Here is a 24,239-nt window from a genome sequence, read left to right as displayed (position 1 = left end):
GATTCGTCGACGAGACACGTCACCTCGTCGACGAGCTCATAACTTTCATCAACAAACTTTAGGCCCAACTTTAACTCTCTCGATATATTTTTGTCGACGAGACACGTGGTGTACGATGAGCCAGTGAACGAGTTCATTGACGAGACCAGAGGGTTCGTCAACGAACCCTACTTTGTCTCCTTTTTGAATTTCTTTTCCTTCCACCTATTTTCTCTCTTATTATTTAATGGTTATAAATTTTCGAGTCTCTACAGAAGGTCTATCTCCACCATTATAAAAAGAAGATTCCAAGATGAGGTAAGCATCTCATTCTCACTCGCTCTTCATTTATTATTATAATCTAAACCTCCTATTCCCAAACTTAGGCTTCGAAGTAATCCCCGGAGTACCCTCCGAGTCTTCAAGTCATTCTTGCTTGATTTCTTTCAGGTGATCGCGGTCGAAGAACAATTTAATAAAAATCATACAATTCTTGATAACAACAAAAGTTTCCAACTTCAAAAGCTCTTACGATGGCAGATCATATCGAAATTGAAAAGTGCTTACTGCTAGTGGGGAAAAATGATTTTATTAATGGAATGGCAGATGATGTAATGACATTTGATAACTATTCTCTTTTCCCACCTTTCTTGTCATTAGAATCCTTAGCATAGCCACTAGGAGTTTAAATCTACATCTAGCATGCATAGATACATATATATCTATGAGAGAGAATTATGAAACATGTATAAGGTGCTTTATTTCTTATTTGGAAACGCCAATGACAAAACTTCACGGCTATACAGAACTGCACTAGCAAACTAGAAAGAGAAGCTTTAGATTGAAATACTGTTGGGAACTCCCTTGCCTGTGAGTCCAACTTCACTGCTAGGAACCAGCAGAGTGTATGGCATCTTGACAGGCCCAAACCGGTTCCTCCAACGCCCATCATTGTTCATTTCTGTGATTTTTTTCTCAATTTCCTCCAGCCTGTTTCCAAATTTGGCAAGTGCTTCCAATGCTTCCGCATCCGAAGTCCATTCCTTACTGTCTCTTTGACCAAGAAAAACCTCATCAGCAGTGTGCCTTGACAGGATCTCCACTAGGGAAATGCCGAGAAGGGTCTGCAGCTGGCTCGTAATTGTTCTCAGAAAAGCTTTTTCAGGGTTCACCCTCAGCTCATCATACTCTGGAGTTCCTGGTTCGGGCATGAATCGGCGGCTTACGCTTGGACGGTTCAGGGGGAAGCCTCCATAAGGGTATTGTCCAAAATTAACTGCTGCATGAAGAGCAGAAGCCACCCATATGATAATTGTGCACGAGTCGACTAGTTCTTTAAGTGTGTGCATTTTAGGCCACCAGGGCTCATCTTTCTTGTCACCGTGACCCTTACTGCGCACTTCATGCCACCATGATTGAAGCTCACAGTCTTCCTGAATCATCTTATCATTCTTGTAGTAGAAGGAACAATAGTCTTGGACCCAAGCTTTAATAGCTGACCAGATCTCAAGCCCATCAACAGCATACGGGTAGTCCTCTATGAGTAGACGGAGACCGTGTGGGTATTTTGAGTCCTCAACTGCCATTCCTCTGTGAAAGAAAGAAAAGGGAGTGATATTTAGACATTTTTGTCTCAAGATCACAGTTACATAACATAGTTGATGTCATGATTTAGTGAGTCATGAATAGCTGGCCTGTTACATTTAGCTTCTTCAATATATTATTTTCAAATTGACTGCTAAAATTTGGGGTTACTTCTAGAGCTGGATGTTCACAGATTTTGAAAGTCGCTGAGGTTGATTAAAACTCTATGATTTACCTCTTGATAAGATCAGCAGGGAGTGCCTGTTCTGGAAAAACCCAGTCCTTATAGACTTCTGCAGTCATTTCCATGGAGAACTTGTCAGGAAAAACCGTTTTCTCAAGCAGACCACTGGCATTGATGAGGATCTCCCGAGCCAATGCATTTACGTTCATTGTATCACGGAAGTGAGGATGCAAAAGCTTATAAATGGGGTGCAGCACACTAAGCTGCCGGTTTGTTGCAATTATAAAGGGCTCAATTGCTGCATGAGTGCGCAACCTGTCAAAAGTAAATAAGGGAAAAATCAAACATCTTTTTTTTTTAAAATCAAGTTTGAATTTTACTTGTTCTGATCTTGCAATTAATTTATACCAGTGGCTGACTAGCTGATGATATCCAGAGTCATTCACAGCAGCATATGCTTTAGCTAGCTGCCAAACAGAACCTTCTACGCCATCCTCTGATGGTGTGAATACTTTGCTAATGGCACCAAACTGGTCTCCTTCAGGGTGTGGCAAGCTTAATTCAATCGCCAAAGGCTTAAGAGTTCCATCATCTTGTAAGAAGAGGAGTGTCCTTGTAGCATATGCCTTAACGTAAGTGGTGTTTATCCGCCTGATGTACGGCATAAATGAATCATGATAGTCTAATATGAACAGCCTGCTCTTCTCAACAGCCTAGCAAAAAATGTACATTAATTTGTCATAGTTTATTGGTTAACAAGAAAATCATCTTGCTAAGATTGTTAAAGAGTATCAAAGCCCTATGAAAATTAGGTGTATGATGAAGTGAATCTGACAATATACCTCTTTTATTGTCAGCCCATTTAGATCCTTCTCTATGTGCTCTTTGGTTATTGAACTGTTTTGGTTACCATATATTCTTGGATTTAGCTTGCTTGCTGGTGGAAACGCCTACAGTTAAAGAACTTGGCACTTATTGGAAGATAAAAAATCATAATATATTTGTTTTTGAGAACTAAAATGAAGGAAATAAAAGAAACTTTGAAATCTGACAACCAACATTCTAACAAAAGTGTTTGATGTTCCAAAATTCAAACTAGTGTCTTTCCATCCATTCTCACAGCCCAAATGGAATATAAAAAATTTTAAATTACTTGGAGGCGACAAATGACAAGAGGATTTAGACCAGCTAGCGTTTCCCTCGCAAATTCCTCATCTGTTCTCCATGCAGACTTATCTTCTGCTCCAATAAGATGAAAATAGTAATTTAAATGGAAAGTCCAAAAGATAAGAAAAATATGCATATTTATTAACCATTAAATGTAACATAATGCTCTGCAGCAGGGTAAGCTCAAAATGACCACAAAAATTACCTTTGATAACTTGAGGAATTGGGAATTTGAGGAACTTCTCACCATCTGTCCGAAGTAGCTCCCTCACCAGTTCCAAGGGAACAGTTTCCCTTATTTTCTTAACCAAAGGGACATCAGGTAGCTCAAATTTTCCTTCATAGAGGTCTAATACATCTTGGAATTTGTCAAAATCATTGGGAGTTCTATCAAAAACACCTTCCAACTCAGAGGCGAGTGATTGACCTATGGCTTTGAGAAAATAAGCTACGGCATCAGACATCTTTAGGTCACCAAACCGTTCATCCCTTGGAACATAAATGTTCAACCCCATAAGAATGGGCAGCCTGCTCTCGGTGTTTGGATCTGTTAAGAAATAGCGGAAAAGTATGAGGAAATCAACGTTAAAAATATGAGTTCATTACAATGTATTGCAAAATGTTAAATACAAAATAGTTATGTACAATGTTAAAGATAACTCTCCTTCTCTAATGTAGGCATAGAGCCATTTATTGTAAGAATTCACAATACTTAGCCTTGTACCTTATCAATCTTGAAAATTCTTCTCAACTTTCTTTTATTAAGAAACTAGGTTTTCTTATCCAACTGTAAAATAACAACAAATGATTCTATGTTCATTAGATTGCTACTAACCAAAATTGTGTACCTGTCTTTGTCCGTGCTCGACCTGTTTTTCCCCTGCGAGGATAAGGGTACTGGGTAGATCCTCCAAGAATTGGGCGGACATATTTCTCACCCTTATCTGGATCCCCCAAATCATTGTAGTAATCATAGTCATAGATTCGGTCCCATTCATCAAGCGCTTCAGTTCCATCCCCTCTCAGGTTTACCAGTTCTTCTTCTCTGTAATTGCGTAGAGGCACGGGTGTTTGGCATGGAAGATATGTCTGTTAGGTATTATATGCTTAGTAACAATGTCATCTTAAACATGAATTTAACCTAAAGTAAAGGTACTTTGAAACTTCAAGCAGCTAAGACACTTCCCTATGCTTTCAGGAGTGCTTTGTCCTCGCAAGATGTGATCATTAGCATTGACAAGTAATACAAGTGTTCCAACTAGAGAAAGTTCTTGCATAAACCATCCTAGGTTGTAACTAAAGAAATTTCTAGATCATATATGGTTCCAACTTTTTCAAGATAATTGCCATGGACATGTTTCTCTAAAGATGTATATATTAGAAATAAAATTTCTAGATCATATATTGTTTCAACATTTTAAATATTATTGCCATAGACATGTTTCTCTAAAGATGTGTAATTATCAATTTACAAGCCCAATTGTGTTGTTATGTTAGTACCCCATGATCTAGGAAGCTATGGAACTATGTTTCTCAGTCTTTAGTGCCCATAGTCCAGTTTATTCTGATGACGATTACCTGATTAGTGAAAAAAACACGGTCTTTCCTGTACCGCTTCGCTGGATAAACCCATGAGTTGCAGACAAAGTAGATCCGACCATGACCAGGAATGTCTTCAAGTGTGACTGTCTTGAGATAAAATTCATTGTGGTGAAAATTTTTTATTATGAATGCCCCTGGAACCCCAATTTCCTCGTCCCAATCAAACGTAACCTTGAATGCTGAGTCGCCTGCGCCTAGGGTGATTGTAGAAGTCCAGTCTTCCAAATATGCTGGCTTGCCAACTTTCCCTTTGAAATCCTTTCCTGCAAAGGCACAACAAATTCAGAATTAGTTTCGATCATTTGGGAACACAAATATCTCCAACCAAAGGAGCTAATTCCACTGAATATACACAGAAAATTTTTATCAATCACTTAGACCGTAAATTCCTTGATAAGGAGGCCCTGTAAATTATGCCTTAAAATAGTTGAGCCAATCCTAAATGGAAATGTTCTGTAAACCAGCTACATTGGCTTTGCTCAATGGCAATCCAAGTAACTTTTGGGCAGCATTTGTGAGTCCTCAGTAAGAAGGTAAGTGTACAAAAAAGATGCCAATTTGGGTAATTCATGGAGCATTAAGAAGCATAGTGACCTAAGAACTAAGCAGTGATGATCCATGAGCGCTTATATATTTAAAAACTTCCATGGCCACCGAATCATAATTCCTCCAAGTGGATCCTATTAGAGAATGCTCAAATTTAGCTATGAAGTGCATCAAGATTGCCAAACTCAGGTTGGAGCATGCCATGCACATTGACCCAACGATGTATTTGGACTGAAAAATATAGTGAAATCTTTAAAGCAGAGAAATTACAAGACAGGAATTTGAGGAAGAAATTCCTCATTTTTTCTCACAAATTTATATGAAAAATACAAATATTTAGGATCCTTTGGATCTAGGATTTTGTTTGTGAAAAGAGGAAAATAAGAAGAAAAAAAAAAAACTCATTTTCAATTATATTTTCTCTCACTATAAAATACTATAAAAAATAAAAAATTTGAAACTAATATAAATCAAATACTAATAATGTGTTAATTTACTACATATTTTATTTTATTTCTCATTTTCTTTTATAACCAAACATGCAAAATTAGTATCCTTCAAATTTCCCTTTCCTTTCCCTAGTATTTTCCAAGTTCCAAACAAGCCTTAATGCAATTGGAAACAACTAAATAACAGACAGATTCAAAACTATTACTAAAATTTGGTCATTTGCTGATTAAGAGAGAAAAGATCAGACAAGAAAATTTACTAGAGAATTAGAGAATCAATTAAATAATGCAATAAAGTTAAAGGGGAAGAATAAGACTCCCATGTATGAGATAGTGAATTTTGAGGTGGGGTAGAAGTTCAAAAGTTGGGCGGTTAGCTTTTCTTTTGCAATGTGAGTCACTTGATGCAATCACCTTGGCACACAAATTTATTTTTTATCTTTATGGATTTATACAAAGCTTGCATTTGGGAGCATGAAATTCGTTCTAGTTTGAAGTTATATGTATTTGGACAAAACTTAGTATAAGATTATATTAAATATTTCCATATTCACACAAATCTAAATCCAAGCCTCAAATCCATGCTGCCAAACGCTACCACATAGTCACAAGGTGCCACATCAGCACCTGGACCCACACAAGTGGTGTCCACTGTACACCATTGTATACATACATGTCATGTGGGTTTGGCCACTTGTGTGGGCTTTTTGATTTGTCGATTGCAAATCTGCGTCGAGAGACCATTCCTCAATTATTTCTTCACTTCTTGCATCCTTTCTTAAATAACAATGCCCCACCTACTCAATTATCCAGCCCTATCATGATGAGCTGATGGACAATCCTAAGATGAATGTAGTTACCAATCAATCATAAAATAGGAATTGATTCGAGAAATCTGTCACAAAATGCATAATATCCCCATACGACATGAAGATCAAAATTACCCATCAAAGAAACAAAAAGCATTAAAACCCAAATCAGATGGTTAAAATTTTCTGATTGATTAATTGGTTCTGATTTATTGTATGATGGCATGTGCGCAGACCTGATGCATTTAGTTATACACAGTCAATTATAAGTTTGATCAAATTGCAATAACACTTCTGTCAAAAAAATGAATAAATACTACCCCACTGACCATACCACCACCCAAAAAATAAATAAATGAACAATTAATGCACCCTGAGACATCAGACATGATCATAAAAAAATAAACTAATAAAATATCACCATAAATATTTAAATCGGCATTTTAGTTAATGTGCATTTAAAAAAAAAATTAGTTTCCTTGTGCTTTGTGAATAGTACGGTGGTCATTCAATATTGTTGACTGGTATTATTTTGGTACCACAAGGTTTGATCTTTTGAGTCATTAACATTGACCCTTTTGGGCTTCAATCAAAGTTCCATTAGAATTTTCCAAGGCCACCTTTGGGAGAATGGAATTCTGAGCATGGCCTTGGAACTGTACCCCTTGACCAAATGACGACAATAGAAAAGTAGATAGGTACCAAACCAAACCTTCAAAGGATGGACCAGAGGTCAACTCATCTTCTTCCACACACAAAAGACCCAAAACAAAGTTACTAACTAATTCATCAATGGAGAAACGAAGTAAGGAAGTGAAATCACCAGCTGGGTCGGCGGCATTAACAGCACTGATGAGGTGAAGAGAAACTCTGCGACCCGATAACTCGTGAGCTGTGTCCAGCAGGGATCCCACCAGATCCGAGACGCCCAAAAGGGTCTTCTTCATCAGCACAACAGTTCCTTTCACTTTCATCTTTTTTCCCTCATCGCACTTCATCCTCTTCTTGTTCTCTCCATTAAGCTCCCCACCCAACAAATCCATGGCGGAATCAGGAAGAAGGAGAGGAGATTGAATGTGGGTTTGGTTAATTTTGGCTGTGGGTATTTATAGAGCGGAGGTAGTGGAGGTGGTCGCGTTGGGGTAATGACTCAGAAGCTTCACACTGTGCGGTGAAGATGATGGGCAGTTCCCTCGCAATTTAATTCAGTGGTTCCTCTGTTTGGACAAATGACTTGATTCTGTCATCCCTTAAACAATTATTATCCGTCTTAGGCGGGGCGGGGGTTGGGTTATGCTGCCCTGCTGCTAGGCCTACGTGCTCCTCTCTCGCTCCCCCTCTCTCTCTCTCTCTACGTACATATTAATCACCCACTCTAACATAAGTTTGATCCTCGATGCATTTTATTATTTTTTATTATATGGGTATTCATAAAATTGTAAATACTAAATAGTCTTCTCCCTTTGAACTCTTTTTCTTACAGTCCTCCCTATACATTTTTGTTCATATGAGTATTCATAAAATTTTATATAATAAATAGTCTTCTCTCTCTTAAGTATTTTTATATAAGTCGAATACATATCAATCACTCTTATATAAATTTGACATTTGGTACATTTGACTATTCTTTCTATGCATATTTATGAAATTACTAATAATAAATAAACTAATAATATAATAAGTTTATGATAAACACATGTCTGAGAAGACGTGTACTTAAAGAATGGACTTATAATTTTTTTTGAGAAGAGATTATTCAACCTTATCAAATTCAAAAGACCATAATTAACCTAAATAACCATTTGTACGGAATATACTCTTGTTATTAACTTAAGATTCAAATAGTATTGAGAGAATTGCTTTCACCCTTACCACTTGTGGGAGGAGTAATGAGTGTTGCATAGTAAATGATTTGGGTGAAAATGTAAATGAGAAAGGAGAAATTCTTTTCTCATTTACCCACTCCATTTTATACTTTCTTTTTACTCTTCTTTATTCATTTTATACACATTTTTTATCCTTTTTGATTTAGTATCTATGCCTTATGGGGTGAATGCAATTGGTAGGAGCTATGTGACAAGGACTCTTCATTATGATGATATTGCTCTTATTCTATGAACATGCCCAAAATCACACATGACAGTGTTAAAGCTTGGCCCACCACCCACCACTTTTAAACTTTGAAAATGTGTATTAAATTTATAAATTTTATTATAAAATAAAATAATAATTGAGTTTTCCGCGTCACTTGGTGTCATATTGTGGTGTTTTCCTATTACAATTTACAGTGGGACGGTCTGGTGGTGTGTAGTCGTTGGATGCATCAATGGGTCACTCGTGATCAAACGTATTTCTTAAGATTTGTCTTATTTTTTTTTTTCATAGTAAGCTGAGATTTTATATCCAAGGGTACGAGACAAAGGCGGAGAAGCAAATCTTGAAACTATTAGTGGATTTTCTTTTGTCTGCGCCAGTATATTAATTAGTGGGTCATTTACATGAGTGATGCATTGCAAGATCTTGTCTTTTTTTTCATAAATAAAAAAAAAAATGCATAATTATGAGATGGGTTTCCTTGTGCTGATGGTCACAAGCAAAGGCAGAGAAGCAAAATTAGAGACTATTGAGAAGGATTTCTTCTTGGTGTTTTTAAAATTCATTTCTTTGTGGAGCTCTTTTTAGGATCCTACCTTTTTATTTCTAAATGGGGCTTTTAGTTGTGAGGTTGTGCTTTTTTAGTTTTGCATTTTGGGCATCTTTTTGTTCTTTGTTGTGCAAAATATATGCATCTACTTTTTTGGCTTGTCCATTGCATGCAATGCATCTTGCTTTATGCCAAAACAATTTTTTTTGAATGGGAAAAGTCATTACTTTTTTAATGAATAGTACTAATGAAATGGGAGTTGACTTTGACGATAATTAACTATTTTTATGTTTTAAATTTTTTTAAAAAAATAAACTTAATTATTGTGATATATAAAAATATTTTTTCTCATATTTAAGATGGTTTTTATTTTGTATTTGTAACCAAAGATTATTATACACTAAAAATGCAAATATACAAGGGCTTAGTGCATCGAGTGAGGATTCGTGAATGTATCCCTTGAGGTTTTTTTTTTTTTTTTTTCCCTTTATTATATACTTGAATCAGGAATCTGTAAAAATGGATGTATATAAAAATCAACGAGGAATATGATATCTAAGGCTTTGTATATATCATTAATATGTTTTTTGACTGTATAATATGCTATAAACGTAGTTATCATGTTGATGAAAAATTAAGAATATTAATTTGTTGTTTGTTAGTACAACGGGATTAGAGGTGGCAAAACGGGTCAAAACCCGACAGGTGACCCATGACCCATCTATTTAAATTGGGTTTGGATTTAATACAAACTGACCTTTTTATAAACGGGTCAACCCGAATCCGAACCGTTTATTAAACAGGTTACGCGGGTTTGGGTCGAGCCATCAACTGGGTGACCCGTTTAAAAAAATGAATGAGTTCTTTTAAAATATACATGTCATTGTATATCAAATGTTTAAATTTTTTTAAAATAAATAAATTATATTTTTTAAACGGGTGACCCGTTTATTAAACGGGCAGGTTTTGGTTTATATAGTAGTCACCTGTTAATAAATGAATCAATACGAATCCGAACTCATTTAACCTTGATCCATTTATGGCCCACTTAAACCCGGTTCGTTAACCCGTTTTGCAACCCCTAAACGGGAATTAATTTTCCGTAAAAATTGGATTAGATCGGGTTTAATGTTGAATTCCAACAAGTAACTAGAGCATTATTTTATGAATTTTAAAAAAATAATTTCATTAAAAAATTTTGGATCTTATTTCTTGCTTGAATAAATTTTTGAGCTTATTACTTGGTCGCCATGCGAAGAGCATGATGTCACCCACGACTCACCGCCCGTTAGGAGCAATATTATTTACCATTCTATTATACATTATTAGTACAGCTTGGGTTGTGTCCTGTTTGGGAGACTCGTGAATTTAATAAACACATTATTATTATTATTATTATTATTATTATTATTATTATTATTATTATTATTATATTGATTGCTAGCTAAAAATATAATGGCATAATCGAATTGAGTGTGATACCATAAATATGAAATTTTAAAATAGAGTCAATTTTTCTTTTTCTTTTTTCTCATTGTTTTTTAATTGCCCTCTAAAAAAATTATCAACTAATTTATAATTTATAAAATTATGTATTCTTTAAAAAAATATCTAAAAATCTTTCATTATATATCTAAATTTGGAATTTTAATTTAAGAAAAGTATGTGAATCTTAAGGGATTGTTTGGTGTCAATGTCAAAAATTATGAAAACGAAAAACAAAAAATTAAAAATTACAAATAAGACCTAAAAATTATAAACCAGCAACTCGTTTGGTAACATTTTTAAAATTAAAATAAAGTATAAATTTAACTAAAAAATATACATTTTCATCTTTAAATTAAATAATATATTTTTTAAAAATATAATTAAAATACTTGAAGTGCAACATAATACAAGTTAAAAATACTATAATAAAATAAAAATTATTGTAATCATTTTACTCAATTGTTATAACTTCAAAACTTACTTTTTTTTAATAATAATCTTATTGTACATGACAATTAAAAAACAATAAAAAAATTTTACGATTATATTTTATTTATTTTTATTTTTAAATTATATATTTATTTTAATTATATTTAAATTCATAAGATCATTTATTTTGATTTTAATTAAATGTATGTATAAAATGAATAATTTAATTTAAAAATACTACTTTTGGATATTAAAATTTTCTGACAAGTTATCAAAATAATTGAAAATTATAAAATCTAGTTTTCAATTTTTTTAGCAAATAATTGAAAATTGACAATAGAAATAGAAAATTGACATCATAAACAAACGCATTTTTATAATATATTTTTTCACTACAATAAAAATAGAAAATAACAAAACAGCAAATAGAACAAATAGGCAGTACATTTATTAAAAAAGATTTGAAGAAAATTTCATTCCATATATTTTTTCTTATCATTATTCTTAAAATGTCTTCTTTCTTCCATAAATTTAAACTTAAAATTAATTTTTTATTCAATGAATATTTTTTTTTTTTGGCAAAAATATCTATAAATCCATAGTTCTTTTATTATTAAGATAATTTTTATTATTTTTTAAAATTTAAACTTATCCAGGGCACCAAAATTTGTTCCATAGCCAGACAAAGTATCATGACCTAAATTAAATATTTGTTGGGTCTCCATCTGTGTGCAATCAGTTAAAGCTAAAAATAAATTCAGAAGATAATAATATATTTAATTGTAGAAAATAATTTTTATTTTCATTTTCAATATTCAAATAAAGCATCAAAAGCTTTCTTTGATTTTTTCCAACAACTATATAGAAAGTTTAAATAAATTTTTTTAACTTTTCTATACAAATATTAAAAATTAAAAATAAATTTATAAAATTAGTAATTAAAAAATTAAGAAAAAATTAAACAAAAAGTATTTTTCAAGCTGAATAAGTCATAATTTTTCTTTCTATTTTTTTCCTATATAATTACCTGTTGAAAATAAAAATTTATTCAAATATAATTAAAAACTAATACAAAAGTTAATGACTTATACAATAAATTGTTGATTCATTAATTTGTAAGAACAGGGAGTAAATGTCACAAGCTCGTGATGATCATGAACTCGTAGACAAAAGCATCGCTGAATTTGCAAATTATTGTATTTTTTCGCTTTTTTGTGTCATTAAGCATTAAATATACACTTTTTATTTTTAAAATATTTTTTAAAGTTTTAAAAGAGACTTAAGATTTTTTGGACCAATAATTTTGTTTGGAAAAAGGAAAGAAAAGTAAAATAAGGAGAAAAAGTATTTTCGGTTATATTTTCCTTCTATATTAAATATTATTAAAAAAATAAAATTTAGGCTATTATTATTGAAAATTAGAGAAAATCAAATATTAATCATGTGTTAAATAAAATTTTTGAGCATCAATTTGGTATATTTCTTATTTTATTTCTCAATTTCTTTTATAATCATATATAAAAATGTGAATTTTTTTAAAAAAAAAAAATTCTTTCTTTTTATGATTTTCGAGTTTCAGAAATATCAAAAATTCATATTTCATGTTTGGTTATCAAGGAAAGTGAAAAAAAAAAAAAAAAAATTTATACCAAATCTGTAAACAAAAATTTGATTTACAGATCATTTATATTTAATTTTTTCTAATTTTTAGTTAAAAAATAAATTTTTATTTTTTTTAATATTTAATAGAGAAAGAAAGTATAAAGGAAAATGAATTTTTCTTTTTATTTTTCCAAACAAAATGTTTGATTGGAATGGACCCTAAAGATTCATTTTAAAAAAAAAAATCAGTTTTTTTGTGGTGGATAAAATATTCGCGGCCCAGATTTAACAAGAAAAAGGAGAAGAACGCCTAGCAATTAAAAAATTAAAAAAGAAGGAAATGAAAGCAATTTGAGCAAGTGGGTCGGCTTAGTACTTTAGTTCATGTTGGCAAACAGCATCTATCTTTTACTTCATGAAACAGGGCAAAAGTCAGAGCATGTTTTCTGCCTTTCCCTCGTCCGATGCGTCACGTACACTCTTCCACTTTACCCCTCACTCCTTAATATTCTCTTTCAAAATTGTTGATTCCTGCTTTTATGCAAACTGGCTTTATCATTTGCAAATCTCAGCTTAAATTTTTAAGTTCAGTGGTGATTTAATTTAGCATGAATGCTGTGATTCCTGTCAAATGTTTGCGTTGTATCGTGTTTGATTTGCTGAATGGAATGTAACAGTCCGAGTGAGAATGAAATCGAGCAAAAAAATGAATGAAAAAATATGAAATAATAATTAAGTGATAGAAGTGATTTCATTTTTTAAACAAAGATTTGGCCACACTAACTTCTTAAAATCCAAGTCTTTGATTTAAAACTATGCACCTATAGATAATACAGTGTAAAATGCTATAAAAATTAGTCAAAAACTCCATATTTCCAAATTCATAGTCAATCTTAAACACACCTTTTATTAATGTGTTATACTTTTCCCAAATTCTTTGTCAATTTTGGGATGATGTCAACCAGTCCTTTGGTTCCAACAAGCATGTCCCTACTGTGAGACAGAAGGACTCGAACCCCCACGGTTGGCGAGAGGGGCACGTGTGGATAGGCTCGGTTCCGATCATAAGAGGGGCTTTAAAAATACAAAAATGGAAAAAAAAAAAAAAAGAAAGGGTAACTTTTAATTAGAAGTGATTCGCAGCTTAAAAGGTAAGAAATAGCCTCCACCCTTGCACCATTCATAGGTGCCAACTGCCAAGTTGGTTAGAAGTACAGGATCCTAATAATTAATATCATGCAACAACCGCACCATATCCACCCTAAGAAATGACACCGTAGATTTCCAAGTAGAGAGTAATCAGTAACCCTAATTTGCAGTTCTAAGTTTCTAACAGAGCTTCTCACTTGTTTCTTTAAATAAAAACTTCATTTACAACACTCACAGACCTTTCTAGAGTTCAGTTGGATTCCCATTGACTATGGGACCACACATGAATTACAAAGAAAGCTTAAACAAATCTCTTACACATCTCTCCTGCACTATCTCGCTGTGATGGAGGAGAGTTGGCAGTGCTCTTGAAATGGACTTTGGGAATCTAAAATGGCAGATACACAAGGAGAAAGTCAGGCTCTCACAATTTATTTTCAGTTTCCGAACAGACCAAGCCCCACCATCCTCTTTGCATTTGAAACTAGGTCAGGTCAGCCCCTTCTCCCACCTGAGATCTTCGGAGTATTCAGACAGAGCAACCCGTGGGTTACCGTTTGAAATAGACAAATAGAACTGGGCAGTTCCATCATCAACTTGCATGCTTCTCTTCAAGGAGTCAACAATCCTCTTCTTGCCTCGATCAGAAATTGCCCCATTCAACAAACAGCTGAGATTTTGATCAGGGCCACCCTTCAGGTACAGCACTGCCACTTCCCTTTTTGCATATTTGTCCAACTCTATGTAGCATGTGCCATTGATGAGGAGATCTGGTTTGCTTATGGGGATTAACAACCTCTCCCTTGAGTATATCCCATGGTCACTCATCATATTGTTTAGTCGTTTTATGTCCATAACCTGCAGACACAAGTAATGTAATTTAATATGCCAAAACAGTGCTTCCCACATCATTGCAAAACTATCAAGAATCAAAAAACTGAGCGGGAAGCACACATGACCATTTCAAGATGGATATTAAAATGAGGAATCACCAGAGCCAAAGAACATTAGCTAATTCAATAATGCTGGGTGTCCAATGAATGTGAAGCCACTGATATCAAATACATTCTTCAAGTTTTACAATTAGTTACTCAAATTCATCAAGACATGATTGCAAAAAAACATTGCATTTAAACTAACAAATAAGTTCATGTATTTGGGGTGCCTATGCTGCCTGACATGTGTGTTACTACATGCTCTTTTTCTTCCTCTTCTTTTATCCTCAGTAGTTTTTTCCAATGGTCCTGATATATACTTGCTAGTTCAATCACCTTACAAAAGCTTGGGCACACGTATTATTTTGTCATTATATAATTTGTTTGGTATGCAAAAATGGTATAGAATGAAATGGATTTCATCTTTATAATGTTATATGTACACCATATATTTTTTTCACTTCATTCCACTCCCAATTCATTTCCCTTATGTTTGGAACGCTAGAATGTAATGATCGAGAGTGGAATAAAATGAAAGATTGTATGGTGAATTTATAAAATTGTAAAAGCCCAATTTCATTTCATTACATCGTCCCAATACATTGAGTTAATCTAATTCTCAGAACTATTTTTATCTAACAGGCTTACATCAGAAAATGAGCTCAACACAAACAACCAGTTTAACCAGCTTCACCATATGCATTAGGCCATCCCCAATTTTTACAACTTTCAAGTTGTACTTGGGAGTACGGATTTTGGGCCTTAAATTTGGATTTGTGAAAATTTGCATAAAACTCAAATATATTGAAGTTTTTTACTATTCAAATTAATGTTTTAAAAGGCGAAGGCGTAAGGCGAGGCATTTTAACCCTTAAAAGGTGAGGCTTAAGCTTTAAGGTGTTGGGGTGTAAGTCTTTTAAAGAATTTATATTTAAGATTAAAAAAATATAATTAAATTTTATATATTTAAAAAAAATTTTAATAAAATCACAAATATAATGTAAGAAAGAAAAATTGTGCATACTTTGCAAACTGCTTGCCGGCTTGCTAACTTGAATACATGAGATAAATCATGACGAGATATCTATAATATTACATAGTTCAAACTATTTCCATGATCTAAGATACAGCTCTCTATTATTTGGTGAAGATTGAGGTTCAAGAAGTCTAGAAATCAAGTCATATTATGAAATTCCTTTCATACAAACATGTGGTTAAAAATTTTTAATCAATTTTTCACTTGAGAATCACACACCGTAAGCCTCAACTAAAAAGGCGTGCCTTTTGTAAAAATGCATTACCCTCAGCATATAATGCATTAGCCTTTTTGCAATTTGGTATTTTAGATTGAGCCTCAAGGTGTTTTAGGCATGTTGTGCCTTGAGTCGAGCCTTAAGGCGAGCCTGGATTGAGCCTTTTAAAACACTGGTTCAAATCCTCAAAACCAAATCCAAGGCCCCAAGTCTAAGATCCCAAAAACATGGTCCATGTCATTTTACACAATGCTGTTACACCTTCCAGAATGCAACTTCTAATTGCAATAGCCAGTAGCCACCCACCACACCCGCACCCCCTAAAAAGAAAAAAAGAGGAGTTGGATTCACTTTCAATCAAATTCTGCTATATTAGAAGGGGCTTTTTCATGTTTTCTTTTTGCCTAGCCCACAGACCAGCCAAGCAACAAATTCTACTCCCACATCAATGAATCGACTTTCAGGATCATCCATTATTCAGAACTTGAAAGCTTTCAACCCCATATGGGTATTGAGAAGTATGACGGAAGGGAAAGGAGAAAATCATAAGAAAGGGACTCACTTTCAAGCGAGTTTCAGCACGGCCCTTCCCTTTCCCTCAATCTTTCCAAGAACCAGAAAGAGTGATACGCGGTGACTGTGTCTTGAAGCCATTACATTAGTAATAATCCCTTTCACCCCAGAGCGAGACAGACCACGATTCATAATTTCTCCGAAAAAAAAAGGCACTTGGACATTTCAAGGCATCCATTATTCACAATTTCAAAGTTTTCACAGCAAGCAAACGCGCGTACACACACACAAACAGAGAGAGAGAGAGAGAGAGAGAGAGAGAGAGAGAGAGAGAGAGATAGAGAGATTCTTCAAGCCATTACCTTAAAACATTAATCCTAATAATATATCATTCACAAATTCAAAGCCTTCAACCAGACAGGGTCAAACAAGAATTCACAATTTCTCAGAAGATAATTACTCCAGCGTTTTCAATCATACATCACTCAATTTCAAATATTTCAGAACAGAGAGAGAGAGAGAGAGAGAGAGAGAGAGAGAGAGAGAGAGAACCTGAACCGAGTACTTGACGGCTAGGCTAGCAACAGTGTCACCACGCACCAGACGATGAGATATAGCAAACCGAGTGAGACTATTGTCTCTCCAGAAGCTTCCGGAGTTAGGACTCCCAATAACCTCCTTCAATCTCCACGGTGCCTTGAAGGCTCCGGTCACCACCTCTCTGTCCGATGCCACAGCGTTCCACAACCGGCACACGCACGCCGAGCGTGCCAGATCGACAACCGGCAGACTCTCAAAGATGAGGCGGAGAATGTCTCTGCAGGCAAGGGCAGCGAAATTCGAGTTTATAGGAGAAATGACGGCGTCATCGCCATCGCCATCGCCGCAGGCGCCAGCAGCGGAGGCAGTATCCATGGCTAGGGTTTCCGGGCGGCGGTGGCTGGCAAGAAGGTGTTTGAGTATGTCGCTTCTTCATCCCGCAAACCCATATTATTAGAGAGAGAGAGAGAGAGAGAGAGGACGCGTGCTCCATTGGCGCGCATTCTTGACTGGTAGGCAGATCGGGCCGGAGATGGTCCAGATGGAAATTAGTCATGGGGCTTTGCTATGGCTAACTTGGACCAGGGGTGCACTGCGCACCCCTCTCTCCCTCCCAACACGTGGCAAAATTGATCAGAACTTGCGGTAACTTGACGAATTCATTTAAATTGAATTTAACACAAAATGACTGGTTTATAAACCAATTATTCCGAGCATAATCCGTTTAATAAATAGGTTAAGTGGGTTTGGGTTGGGTTAAATTTGAATATATATATACAATATTAATTAAAAAGATATACTATCTTTAATATTTTATATTTTTTTGTTAAAATATTAATAAATAAAATAAAAGAGTACTATATATATATATATATATGTCACTTTATATAAAATATTTTAAAAAATTAAAAAATAAATAAATTATATTTTTAAACGAGCTCTTAATAAGTGCTCATTTATGACCTATTTATTATACGAATAGTTTTGAATTTATATGTTGGCCACCCATTAGTAAACGGGTCAACCTGAACCAAAACTCGATTAACTCATGTCTGTTTATGACCCGCCCAAACCTGGCTTGTTAACTTATTTTACCACCCTCACTCATAAATAGATTAAGTGCCCGTTTGGGAGCAATTGAAAATAAACACTTCTATAAAATTTTTAAAAAATGAACATTTGACTTATACTATAATAAACACTTATTATAAAAAATATTTTTTAAAAATTATTTTTTGAAAAAATTTTAAGTAAATTTTTAGAAATAATTTAAGATAGTTTCGTAGTCACTTATAAGTGACGCTTGTTAGAATTGGTGTATTCCCAAGAGGAGGGTGAATTGGAAATTTAAAACTTTCCTAAGTCAAATTCAAATCACAATCAGTATTTCCCAACCTAGGGTCTTTCTAAGTACTAACTAATTCAGTAGTAATCAAATTGAGAAAAAATGTAAAACAATTGAAACAATCTCAGTATTTCTGAAACATTCAAAGTAATTAAAATAACAACATTCAAGTGCGTAAATTTAAGTTCCAAAATTTAAATTTGACACAAGATATGTGATCGAAGTTCGGTCAATATTGCTTACGTCCCCACCTCAGCTTGCAAGTCCGAGGATTCCACTACGGCTCACTTAACGGGTAGAGCGGCACCGAATACAACTAGGTCAAATTCACAAGGCTTGTGAGGCCCCAATTTTCATACCATTTTTTTATATATAAACAACTCATATATCCAAATATCGGCCACGTCAACCATTGATACCATAATACATAACTCAACCCGGAAGTGGGTACCGGGTATACAATCATACTCAAATACACAACTCTAACAGTGGAAGTCATTTCATATATATACATACACATTCCACAACGAAAACACATACCAGAGCCCTACCATCTATATATACAAGTCAAACACCAAAACTCTTGCGGGTTTCAAACCTTCCTAACTCAAAATACTCACCCTGTCTACCCAAGGTATCTGCTCCCCTCTATCTCGGAGCTCTATTACCGAGTCTATCTCGGTTTCCTGAAATATTTAAATGATTGGGTGAGACACATCTCAGTAAGACGAAATAAATTATTTATAGTGTGTAACAGTATGAGATTCATTATACCGTAACAAATATTCATTTCAACAATAATATTTTCTGAGAAAATATACCATTTCCACAATCATAATCATATAGGTATAAAACATAACCTTTCATAAGCTTTTACCTCCATTTCCAAAATCATTCATTCGTAACCCAAGTTTACCGACGAAATTCCTGAGAATAGGAAAGTTTACCCGCCCATACTCAGCTTCCTTCTACCATGATATTGTTTGCATCCTAACCCGATTAACTCGAGTTCAGTTACAACTTATACTTATCAGAACACTTAGCTTACTCAGTAAGCCCTCAAGCAGTGTGTTTTACTTCGTTTTAATTATTTATTAATTCATGCTATTTCATTTCTCATTTTCATTCTCGTTTCCATTTTCCTTTCATTTCCATTTCCATTTCCTTTTCATTTCCATTTCCATATCTAGCTCATAAGTGTCCCCAGTTACCGATACATTTGTGTCTGTACTCATGGCTGCCATGAGGATATCTCTCCACATCATGCTTGTGCGACCCGAAGACTAGACCTAACGGCGGTTAGCCGACCCGGTTAGGTCAAGTATCATCATATATCTCATGTCTGTAGTGCGATTGGTCAGCCAAAAGCCCTAATCCAGACTCAGGGGGCACAACAATTCTACTATACAGCTTAGTCTACTGTCACGCCACACACTCCATGAGCCCATGTGGTTGCACTAACTCCACTAGCAACAGTATCATGCTCAATATCACAACCCATCATTAGGGTTTCCATATCCATCCATCAGGGTTATCACTGCCACATACCAGCAATCATTATGTGGTATTGGCATTTCATCAATCACATGTCTATATTCATGTTTCAGAATTTCACATTTCAATTCTCACAATTCAATATTCATATTGCAGAATTAACGGTGCAATATTCACATTTCTCATTTCTATATTTCAATATTTGTATTGTAGTATTCATATTACAATACACCCATTCACATATTCTCAATTTCATATTCTCATATCAATATTCACATATCATTATTCCCATTGCAACATTATCCTTGCAATGTTCACATTTTCAGTATACTCATATCACATTCATATTGTAGTATTTATATTACAATATTTTTCATTTCTCTTGTTCACATTTCAAAGTCTGCATTGTAGTATTAACATTGAAATATTCACATAATCAATATTCTTAACTTAGTTTTCGCAATACAGTATTCACAACTCATTTCATCTCATATTACCATATACATTTCTCATATTCATCATTTTTTTTCCCATTTCAAAACTCATATCTCCATTCACATTTCATAATCTCATATTTTTCAGGGTAAATCATATAACCCAGTTTAAACATTTCTTAATATAAATCATATGTCACACAAATTTCATCTGATATTTATATCATAATAAATTTCAGGTAAATATCATAATTTCATTTTCACATAATAACACAATCAGTATTTCACAAAATCAACTGCTATAATTTATTCCTCTTATCTTTCTTACTGAGAGGCTCATAAACACCAAAATCATATGCTCCTCGGCGTTCACAACTTAAAAGCCTAAAAATTATATATTTTTTTTTATTAAATTAAACAACTCAACTCTCAGAACATTTACCATTAAGAAATCTCTAAACGCTATATACTCCAAATTAACTTAAAAATCCTTAAAGTATCTCACTTACCCTGGTTTTGGGATGATGTCCCAAAACTCCAGTCTAAAAATCTACTCAACTTATGTTGTAGAGAATTTTCCCAGGAACCTCGTGGTGGTTCCCGATCGTCAATCCGGGCCTTAATGAAGTCGAAAAACGAAGAGAGAAGTGAGAGAGAGTCGTGGGTTTAGAGAGAGAGAGAGAGAGAGAGAATGCACGCTAAAATGATGAATTTGTACATTTATACCCTAGCATTCGTTGACGAATTCAAGTGGTTCGTCGACAAAGCCATAAAGGAACTTCGACGACGAGGAGGCTATTTCGTTGACGAACCTGAAATTCCCTAAACTCTCTCCGTAATCTCTCATCGATGAGACATGTGTACCTCGTCGCCGAAATCTATGGGACATTCGACGACAAAGATCCTGGATTCGTCGACGAAGCCCTATTTCTTCCCTTTTTAAAATTTCCTTCCCTTTACTCTTTCCCTTATTATTATTATTATTATTCATGAATAAATTTTTTCGGGTCTGTAAAGAGTTGACCTCAACCTTTACATACAATCCTTCCAGGCTAGATTATCACCCTCTTCAGGCCACGCCTGGAATACAACATATAATTAATACAAATCTTGTGTACAAAAATACGTGTTTCTCCAATAAACTGATTTGTACCAGTATAACCAATACACTATAATATGATAGGATATGATAAGTTCAAAGTAAATTACAGTACTACTCTCAAAGTATTGCAAGTATAGCAACCAGAATGTGAGAGTGTATGTGTTAAGATCTTTGAATCAAGATAACAATATCAATCATAACGTGCAATATCAAAGATCTTAAGCACACAAACAAATATTTCAAAAATGTATTTTCTCAAAAATCAAGCATAAGAGATATTTGAAATTAGTTTGTAAAAAATATTTCACAAACAAACACAATACGACCTCTTGAGTTTTGCAACAATAACACAAGACTCACAAGCTCTAGAGAATTTTCTCAAAGATGACTTATGAACAAAATCACAAGGGAAAACTCAAAGCTTACTCTCAATAAAATCAATCTCAATCAAATACAAGCAATGAGAGTGTAAGCTTATAGTATGATCTCTAGAACACTCTTACTAAATGATTTTAACAAAGAGAATGAGTAAGAATGGAAGTAGTAAGCTTGTATGTGAAAAATGGGTATTTAAAAATTTAGAGAATATATTTCTAATCAGTTGTTAATTAAACCAAATAAGGGAATATATATAGACACTCCAAAAAATATTACCGTTCGGGACTCATTCGATATTTATGAAAAAGTTTAAGTAAGGTTAATAAATAATAATCCTAGTTTAATCTCGGCAAAAATTGAGCAACCTGAGAGTTTCGGTCGACCGTACTGAGGGTTCGGTTGACCACTTTGGGAGCTTCAATCGTCCGTGGTATTTTTCAATTGAGAATATGGTCGACCGTATTCGGGCGATTTTGAACCGTTCGAGGTTTGGTCGACCAACAAAAAGTCGATCAGCTATTCATACAATTCGGTCGACCATGACCAAATAGAACTGAAAATTTGGTCAACCAAACATTTAGGGTGTCATACACGTGGCAGTTCGGTCGACCGAGGACATTGTGTTCAAAATCAGACGGTCAACCGTACTAAGTCAAAATGTTGACTTCCATACGATTCGATCGACCGTATCATTTTACTGCACAAGTTCGGTTGATCGAGGCTTAATCTCTTCAGTCAACAGTGGTTTGGTCGACCCAGTATAGTATAACTAAACTAGTTCGGTCAATCGAGTATCTTTCAATGGTCATTTTAGGTTTTGATTTTCATTTGAAGTCACCTCTATTCACATAAGTACAGCTTACGAGTTATATGGGACTTTTCATGTGATGTTTTAGGGACCTAAAGTCAATCTATGTATAACGACCTACTTAATTTTTTTTCCTTTTATAATAAAACCAATATAGTAAATCCAGCAAATCATAATCAACCTGAACCCGTGGGTACCGTGGATATAACAGAACACAAGATGGAAGCCTAAGCAGCAGGAAACCTAAAACCATAATATCATAAACACAAAACCATCCATCCCAACACCAGAGTTACTACATCCATTGTATTTAGGTATTTATATCCCAAAAAGAAAGTCTTAGAGACATTTCCCACAAAAATCTATTTGTCCCCACCAAAACTTACCCTTCAAAGAGGGCAAATTAACAGTACTATCTCAACGGAGCTTTATACGCTCTCCTATTAGGGGCTCCTGAAATGTTTATGAAATTTAGAAGTGAGACACCTCTCAGTAAGGGAAATAAACTAATACTAGTGTGTGACAACATGAGTTCATCCGTGTTATACATAAAAGCATATATAAGCATATCAAGTAAATATATCTGTATCATTTCTGGGAAAACATGTATAGTCTTACCAAGGTAGAACATAATGGATTTTCATAGCATAATTCATCTCATATAATAATAATACGAAAACCACCCTCGTAGGTTAGCTAGCTAATATCATGTATTACCCCCACATGGCTGGGTTGTGTGGTCCGAAGGCGAGACCTGACAATGGTTGGTCAACCACTGCCAAGTCAATAGTATAATCTGTAAGTCCGATGGGTCTGCTAGACCTGGTTCGTACATCAGGGGCGCTCACACTTCTTAAAACCATATCGACTATCCGTCCTCATGCTACTACGTACAGCAGCGTTAACACAATATCGTGATGATCATGAACACATAACAGCGGTACTGTGCAAGTGTTAGCCTAAATCAAGCCAACTAGGTTCTGACAACATATAGCATATAATCAAACTGTGATACATGGATATTTCATACTATTAGTTGCCAAATCAATATCATCACAACATTTTGCATATTTACGTATATCACGAAAATCATCGGCGCATACGCCAGTATTTCATATTTTACCACAGCTCGGCTCGTATGTCGGTAAACATATCCATAGCTCGGCTCGTACATCGGCAAACATATTCATAGCTCGGATCGTACGCCGACAAACATATCCATAACTCGGATCGTACGCCGAAAAATCATATCCATAGCACGACCTATATGTCGACATCCATAGCTAGACCCATATGCCTGCAAATTATATCCATAGCAAGGCCCATATACCGACAAATATATCCATAGCCCGGCTCGTACGCCGACAAATCCTATCTATAGCACAGCCCGTACGCCTGCAAAAATATCCATAACTCGGCCCATATGCCAAAAAATCATATAAAAATCTCAGCCTGTACGCCTGTTTTTCATTATAAAAATCCATATCTTTATCATATTCTCAGAAAACAGTATTTCATTATAAATTATACTCATGCCACATGAAAATGGGTTTCATACATATTTAAACATATCATCTTTTACAACAGTATTTCCCAAACATAAAACATATATAAATGTATTTATTTTCCTAAAATCAGATGCTATAATAACATACATACATTTTCATAAAATAACTAGCTTAGTTTATTGTGACAACCTGCTTATTTTCCTCATTTTTATATAATAATAATATCAACATCATACATTCCAGCTCAGCAGATCACAATCCACTTGGACCCGTGGGTACTAGGGATACATCAGAACA

General features: G+C 34.4%; 2 protein-coding genes across 2 annotated transcripts; both read right to left on the bottom strand.

Moving 5' to 3' along the window:
• Positions 1-549: 549 nt before the first annotated feature.
• LOC131152685 (probable linoleate 9S-lipoxygenase 5) lies at positions 550-7,697 on the bottom strand. The gene is made up of 9 exons (XM_058104487.1): positions 7,144-7,697; positions 4,493-4,779; positions 3,763-4,003; positions 3,120-3,461; positions 2,901-2,986; positions 2,590-2,697; positions 2,156-2,460; positions 1,799-2,062; positions 550-1,569 (listed from the first exon to the last, which is right to left on the bottom strand). The coding sequence occupies exons 1-9, from the start codon at positions 7,361-7,363 to the stop codon at positions 816-818; spliced, it is 2,607 nt and encodes an 868-aa protein (XP_057960470.1). The 5' UTR covers positions 7,364-7,697; the 3' UTR covers positions 550-815.
• Positions 7,698-13,738: 6,041 nt separating this feature from the next.
• LOC131152703 (F-box protein At1g55000) lies at positions 13,739-17,412 on the bottom strand. The gene is made up of 2 exons (XM_058104511.1): positions 16,886-17,412; positions 13,739-14,490 (listed from the first exon to the last, which is right to left on the bottom strand). The coding sequence occupies exons 1-2, from the start codon at positions 17,246-17,248 to the stop codon at positions 14,122-14,124; spliced, it is 732 nt and encodes a 243-aa protein (XP_057960494.1). The 5' UTR covers positions 17,249-17,412; the 3' UTR covers positions 13,739-14,121.
• Positions 17,413-24,239: the final 6,827 nt, after the last annotated feature.

Source organism: Malania oleifera, chromosome 4 (assembly GCF_029873635.1).
Source record: "Malania oleifera isolate guangnan ecotype guangnan chromosome 4, ASM2987363v1, whole genome shotgun sequence".
Lineage (NCBI taxonomy): Eukaryota > Viridiplantae > Streptophyta > Magnoliopsida > Santalales > Ximeniaceae > Malania > Malania oleifera.
The sequence above is the reverse complement of the archived record's forward strand: the minus strand, read 5'-3'. Positions and strand labels throughout refer to the sequence as shown.